This window comes from Myotis davidii, unplaced genomic scaffold (genome assembly GCF_000327345.1).
Source record: "Myotis davidii unplaced genomic scaffold, ASM32734v1 scaffold309, whole genome shotgun sequence".
Lineage (NCBI taxonomy): Eukaryota > Metazoa > Chordata > Mammalia > Chiroptera > Vespertilionidae > Myotis > Myotis davidii.
The window spans coordinates 3,086,409-3,093,841 of record NW_006383013.1 but is presented as its reverse complement, the minus strand read 5'-3'; the positions used below and the strand labels follow the sequence as shown (position 1 = coordinate 3,093,841).

General features: G+C 55.8%; 1 protein-coding gene across 4 annotated transcripts in view; it reads right to left on the bottom strand.

Moving 5' to 3' along the window:
* Positions 1-7,433, bottom strand: part of TMEM63C (transmembrane protein 63C) — a 68,664-nt gene that overhangs the window by 30,653 nt on the left and 30,578 nt on the right. For 3 of the 4 annotated variants that reach the window (XM_006778821.2, XM_015558058.1, XM_015558059.1), the window contains 4 exons: positions 6,312-6,474; positions 5,703-5,782; positions 5,195-5,276; positions 118-155 (listed from right to left, as the gene is read on the bottom strand). In XM_006778821.2, the coding sequence (XP_006778884.1) occupies positions 118-155; positions 5,195-5,276; positions 5,703-5,782; positions 6,312-6,461 (350 nt within the window). In that variant the 5' untranslated portion in view covers positions 6,462-6,474. Of the gene's footprint in view, positions 1-117; positions 156-5,194; positions 5,277-5,702; positions 5,783-6,311; positions 6,475-7,433 lie in introns of those variants that run through there. The other variant, XM_015558060.1, reaches the window with a different exon arrangement.

Sequence of the window (7,433 nt, the reverse complement as noted above, 5' to 3'; positions counted from 1 at the left end):
AGTGGGGATGGGGACACAGAGATCAGGCCCAGGCCAACATGCAGGTAGGAGGCTCCGCCCACCCTCCCCCAAGAAGGCCGCTCTGCTGTCACAAGCTCAGAAAGCTCAGGCACTTACTTCATGGTGATGGTGTGGATGAACCAGGCATAGGAGCCCTGGGGGGAAAGGAGAGGAAGCGTGAGAAAATCCAGGCCTGGGGCAGCCCCACCCAGCTCTGGGGACCCAGGCAGCCACGTCATCCCAGGCAGCAGGCAGTGTCCATGCGGCTCTCCTTCCCAGGCAAGAGAAAGAGCCGAGTCCTGGGAGGAGGCCGATTCGGGCTGGGCCGGTGGTGACTGCTGAGGGAGATGTCTCCCTGTGAGTGAGTTGACATTCCTGCCGCCTGGCATCCTGTTACAGGAAATGATGCTTGGGCCAGAGGGAGAGACAGGACTCTTTCTGGGGTGCACATCAGTTGCTTTCCATCTGCCTCTCAGTGCTTCCTTCTGGGAAATGGCCCTCCCCCATGCAGGTAGCCCAGTGCCCAGGCTGTCCATCAAGTAGGCAGCTGCCAACATGGTCAGGTGACCATCAGGAGCATGACCCAACTAGGGCCAGTCAGGATTCTCCTAAGGGGATTGATATGGGTGTTGGGAGAGAGGGTTCCTGCACTTTGATAAATGCCACACAGCCTGGAGTGGCTTGGGACCCTCTTCCATGCCACATGCAGGATCTTGTCTGAGAAAAAGCCGGTTTAGAAGAGAGAGGACCAGAGAGGGGATCCTGGTGACAGCACTAGACTTGCTGGATCCAGCTGTACCTGAGGCAGCTGCTTCTCTTGGACCTCCCCATCTCAAGCCACACATTAGCCTTTGTTGTAACACTAGTGTGAGTTAGGTTTCTTCTCTTGCATCTGAGGGTCCCATTCGTATGCCTCTCTCTGGGGCTCTGGCTGTCTGGAGTGTCTGGGTGGTAGAGAAAGGTAGCCTGTGCGTTGGGGGCGGGGCTGGGAGGGCCTAGAGCTGGAGTCCACTTGGGCAGAGCGGGCATGAGGGCTGGCCGGGGCCCAGCGCTGTAAGAGTCTGGCAGCTGGGTAAGTTACCCTGGTGCATGCTTCCTTCTGCGACCCCAGGGGGTTTGACAAAACCTTGGAAAAGGTTGCAGCTTTCAACTGGCCCCATTTGGGTCAGGAGCACATCAGTGAACCAGGCAGGCCCATTGGCTGACCGTCATTGGAGCCACACAGATTGGGAAGGGGGTGTGTCCCCAAAGGAAACAATGAGGGGCAGCAAACAAGGAATGAAGGGTGTTCCTTGCTCCCTTCGGCATAAGGCCCACCTTCTAAGTCCCTGTCCCCGTGTTGAGTTGATTGACAGTGGGAATGTCCACGGGGACAGTGCACCTCAGGGGGGACCATTTCCCCAGCTACGCCCTGGGGAACTAAAGTAAGGTCAGATGCCCAGGAATGAGTCAGCACCACAATGAGGAATAGCAGGATGAGGGCAGCAGCGACTGGGAAGGTCCCCGGGGGCGGGCGGGGGGAACAGCTAGAGGAGAGTGGGGCTGAGTCCTGCGGCCACTCCTCGCTGCATGGAGTCTCTCCACAGCCCACCCCTGGGCAGACAGGGCTGTGGTTTACTACGGAACAAGCAGGTTTGCTGACAGCCCCTCCTGGTTACGCACACACCTTCCCGGAACCACGTCACAGGGTACGTACATAACCTGGAGTTCACGCTGCACAGGGCAGAGCTGGGAAGGAGAAGCGTGGCCTGTGTACCCATGAAAATCACTTCGACACGATGGGTGAGCACGTGTGGACCCATCTCTCTCTCTCTCTCTCTCTCTCTCTCTCTCTCTCTCTCTCACACACACACACACACACACACACACACACACACACACACACACACACACGCGCCCACACACACCTTTCTCTATGGCCCCCCCCCCCCCACCGCGCCCTTTAGTAAAGTGCACATTGGCACACTTGCATGAGTTCTCTCCACCTCTCTTCACCTCTCCTCTCTCTCTCTCTCTCTCTCTCTCTCTCTCTCTCTCTCGCACACACACACACACACACACACACACACACACACACACACACACACGCACACACACATCCATACACACCTGCATACACATCGCAGCTCTGAGAGACATTCATAAAACTTAACAGCTGAACACTGGGCCCGAGAACTGCCTCTCGTCTTCTCCCCACCCCATGCAGGAAATGGCCACAAGTTCCCAGGGGCCAGCTTAGCTGGCAAGACCCAGTGACAGTGGCCAGTTCACCGCACCCTCTTGGTGGCCTCATCCTCCCCACTCTGCCACACGGGGTAATGTCCACTGCCCTGACAGGCTCGGGCACCTGGCGAGACGGTTTGCTTCCCACACCCCTCAGCCCGGCTCAGTCCCCTCACCCAGGCTGGGGCACTCGCCCTCCTTGTGGAACGAACCTCTACTCTCTTCAGTTTGACTGCCCCTTAGCTGCCATGATTTTTCTCTTAATACTTTAAAAATAAAATGATTTTTCTCACTGTACAAAAATTAAAAAGACCAACCAAAGTGTTGTTTCTAAAAATAAACCCGAAGTCCACCTCGAGAGGCCGGGGTGACTGCCCTTGCTCTGAGGAAGAGGAACCTGCCTGAGGCTCCCACTCCCATCGCGAGATCCTGGCAGGTAAAGGGACCCGCTCTCTTGGAGGGATGACCAGAAGGAATATGGTTCTATGTACTTCTTGGACCCAACAGCTAGAGCTGTGTCCGGTCCTAATCCCCCACAGGCTGGGCTGGTGCTGGGACAGCAGTGAGCTGGCCCAGGTCAGCACTGGGCTGTGGGGTGGGTGTTTTATTACAGGCCACCTTAGGGGCGCTGAAGAAAAGGGATGCTTTCCCCGTGAGTATATAGCAAAGGATCTGGACTCCGATGGGGTGGGGAAGTGGTGCTTGAGCTGGAGTCTAACAAGGGTGGGTGTGTTGGCTCAGAGAGGGCCAGTGGGGGAGGTGGAGACGGAAGAGCAGCGGAGGAAGGTGGCACTTTAGAGGCTCTAAAACAGGGGTGGGGAACCTTTTTCCTCCCAAGGGCCATATGTAATTTTTTTTAACATCATTCTCAGGCCATACAAAATTATCAACTTAAAAATCAGCCTGCTACCTTTGGTCAAACATTTAATTAACTCACCCCTAATTAATGCCTTGGCAGGGCCTGACCAAATGATTCCGCAGGCCTTATACAGCCCACGGGCTGGACGTTCCCCACCCCCGATCCAAAAGATGGCCAGGGGCCGGAGTGAAGGAGTTGGAAAGAGATAGACGGACAAGTGGGCAAGAGGCCAAACCACGAGATAAAGGTGCACTAGGAATTTACACCAAGAGCATTAGGAAGCCACGGAAGTTTTAGCAGGAGAATGGGTGTCCCCACTCACGTGGATCACTCTGGGTGGGATCCCGGGCAGGCGTGGACCTAATCAGTTACAGCCACTGCAGTCATCCAAGCAAGAGACTGACAGGGGCCTGGACAGGGACAGGGCAGAGGTGGAGGGAAACAAAGCTGAGAAGGTCAAAGCCACACAACGGGGTCATGAGCTGGTCGTGCCCAGGAGGTGCACCTGGTGGGTGGTGGGAAGAGCCTGAGACCAGGGAACAGGGAGGGAGATCATGGCCTGTGTGGGCATATTGAATACAAGTGCCTTTACAGTATTCATATGGATGTAGTTTTTAAACTAATTTGTTGGTTTTTAGAGAAAGAGGAATGGAGAAGGACACACAGAGAGAAACATCAATGTGAGGACAGCATCAATTGGCTGCCTCCTGCATGCCCCCACCGGGATCCAGCCCACAACCCAGGCATGTACCCTTGACTGGGAATCAAACTGACAACCTTTGGTGCCCGGGATGACCCCCCACCCACTGAGCCACGCTGGCCAGGGCATGTGGAAATGTGTTGAAGGCCATTGGATAAATGGGGCAGGAGCCCAGAGGAAGGCTTAGTTGGAGATGGAAACGTAGGAGGGATCAGTGTAGAGGTGGCAACTGAAGTCATGAGTGGGATGACATTGCTGTGAGGGGGAGGAGGCGAGGGTCTGGGGTCAGCTGTGGGAGCTCCCGGTGTGGGGGGAACACACAGAGGTAGAAGGAAAACTCAGAAAGCATGAAGTCGACCGAAGCAACCAGAAGTGCCTGCTCAAGACGGGGAGGATGGGCCACAGGGTCAGCTGCTCTGAGAGATGAGACGAGAGCTGAGGAACGTCCCCTGGGTCACCCGGCCTGGGACCACGATGACCTTGGGGCTGTCTGGACCAGGGAACCAGGGAGGGAGATTAACCATCTATGGAGTGGTGAGGGTGGAAGCCACATTCGAGGGAGCTGAGGAGTGAATGGGAGGTGAGAAAATACAGCACACACAGCAGTGGCTGTGGCAGGGCAGGGGGAGACCGGCCATTTTGGGGGTTTGGGGGGCATGGGAAGTTTTCACAGCTCCCTCCCTCTCTACCTTTCAGTGTTGCTCAAATGTCATCTTAGGCCCCACATCATCCCTGACCACTGTCTGTGGTCCCTCAGCTCCGTTCCATCATTCTGAGTGCCTTCCTTGTCCCTTTTTCCTTCACACTTACCACTGCCCTGTATGCCGCTGTCTGTGTCTCACCCAGGAAGAAAGCACCATGAGGCAAGACTGGCTCCATTTTACTCCCTGCCCAGTGCCCAGCCTCCAGGCCAGTGGCTGGCCCACGGCAGGTGCTCCCAGCAACCGGCTGAATGAACAAACAGGCCCCAGCGGAGGAGGAGTGGCATTCGACAAGAAACAGAAGGAAGGACGGGCGGGTTGGGAGGCCCTGCCTGATATCTCGAATCTTCTATGTGAAGAAGGTGAGTCCTCGGCTCAGAGTGGGAGCTTGGGGCAGGATTGGGGCTGCGAGAAGGGCTGGAGAGTTGGGAAGAGTAGACATACTAGTTTCTAAAGCCCCTTTACAGCATTAGAACCACCTCATGCTTCCTTGGCACCCCAGGAGGTAGGTACAGCTGCGATCTCCATTTATCTGATTGGGAAACAGGCTTGGCAAAGCTGAGGAATGTGTCCACGGTCACATTGCCAGAAGTGGGTGGGTCTGGCTGACTTCAAAGCCCTTAATTAGGACCATGGTCCTTCCTGCACACAGTAGGGCTACTGCTGAGCCAGGACCCCTACCCTGCCCAGCCGGGCCTACCTAGCCCTCACCTTGTCCTTGTGCTCCATTTCCAGGGGAATATCCGAGGGAGACGTCTTCTCACTCTGCTCCCCGTAGATCAGCGAGGCCAGGCTGCCGGCGGGAAAAGCAGCGAGGAGGAAAAGGAGAGGAGAGGCCTCAGATGCCTGCCTCCCTTCCCGCCTGCCCCCTGGGCCGAGGGCTGCAGTCACCTCCTGCCCAGTAGCAGACACACCTGAGCTCGTTTGCTGAGCACACAGCTTTGGATACACACGGTGATCACCCCTGTTTCCAGGTGCCCAACACCTCTTAGGAGTCACGGGCTCCAGAAAGCCTGAGTCTGAGGAAAAAGCGGCCTTGTGCCCAGAGATGGCTGCCCTCCAAGTCACCTTCGTGTCAGCAGGGGCAGGGCAGGGCAGGGGAGGGGATGGGGGACGAGATGCCACCCGTTGTCGTGACCCTAATGACTGCTTGGGCACGGGTCAGAGCACATTCTCCAGGGAGCAAGCAGCTCTGGGCACGACCCTAGCGCCTCCTCACCTGTCATTGTGTATCAGCAGACCCAGGCGCCCATAGTCCCACGCTGCTTTCCGGAGGAAGGAGTAAATGAAAATGACGAGCTGCAGGCCAGGAAGGGAGAGATGGGGGCAAGAAGCTTGTGATGCCTTCCCCTGGGCGGGCCCAGCATTTCCCTGCAGAGACCCTGACCTGAGGTCCTGGGACTCCCCCAGGAGGTCGCCAGCTGTCGGGGAGGCCCGCTTTTCCAACTCTGGAAGCCCAGTGCCCAGCAGCTTCTGAGTGCAGAGTGGATGCTCAGCATTTGTTGAATGAAGGCGCTGGGGCATGTTTAGGACTATCGAGCAAGACTCCCCTTGAAGAAATCAGCAAGGGGAGGGTGCCAGGAGGTCCCAGGGCACTGCCAGGGAGGGCCTCTGGACAATGGCACATGGAGGGCAGCCTGTGCTTCCAGCCCCTCCTCCCCAAGGCCCACCAGGACCACCCCTGGGTGGGACTGTCATTCAGGGAGTCCCCACACTGTGGCTGGTGTCCATTGAACAGCTGGGGCCCCTGTCGCATCACTTGTGAAAGTTCGACTGTCCGCCCCCAGCTGAGACCGCCCATCTGCCCATGGCCCTGCCCAGGACTCACCACCCACAGGATGATGTTGATGACCAGCACGGTGGGGATGCCCCCGAAGGGCTGCCCCTGCAGGACGGTGTTCTGAGAGTGAAAGCATTCATCCTCCGTCAGGTTCTTCGCCTTTTCCACCACATTCAGGTTGCCCGATGAGGCAGCCATCCTGTGAGGCCCCCTGGGGAACAGAGGGGTATCCGGGTCAGACACAGGAATCTCTCTGCAAGACGCAGGAGCCTGCTGGGGACTGGGGGGAGATGCACCGAGCACCCCGTGCCCGCTTGGAACTGATGGAAGCAGGAGGGTTGCCCTGAGATGGCACGCAGCCCCACCCTGTAAGAGAACAACCTCCTCGAACCCGGGGCCATGATGGCAGAGTACCCCAGCTCGCTGGGGAGCGAGTACATTTTGCACCACTTGATCCCTTTACAAAAAGAATTGTAAAATGCACATCTCAATGTTCTTAGTTCTACTTCTGTAAAGCTTTTCCTGGATAAAAATGAGCAAATAAAGGTGGATCAGATCTTAGTGGAAATATGAGGTTCAGAGGATGGAGCCCCTGCATTCACGGGACACCCCCACACACAGGGCTCCCCGGTGTTCACCTCTAACATCCTACAATTCTCAGACCCAGTTCCTAGAAGAGGCAATGGCTCCAAAGACTAAATTTTAGGGTAAGAAAGAGCACAAAAATTAGGTAAGAAATGCTCAGTAAACGTCACTATCTAATGTTGAACCTCGAACCCAGGAGATCAGCACCTGCCAATCCAGGGAGCCTGAGCATTTTGGGAAGACTTGGTTGCAGGGTTCACGGTCACTGGATCCATGTTCTTCAGGCAGGGATGGGAGTGGAAGGCGTGGGTAAAAACTGGAGGCCACTGATTATGGCTGGGGCTTATCTGCAACGTTGTCCTGATTTTAAAAGATCATTTGTTTGGGCTCCAGACCTCATGTCACCCTAGAAACTCTTTGTTTTCATTCAAGAAAAGTAGGCTTTTCTACTGAATTTTCTAATGAATTCATTCATTCATTCATTCAACAAATATTTAGTGAACAACCAACTGCCTTGTGCCAGACTAATGCTGGTGATTATCAGTGAATGAGACAAATAAAATCCCTCCCTCGTGCGATTCTGGT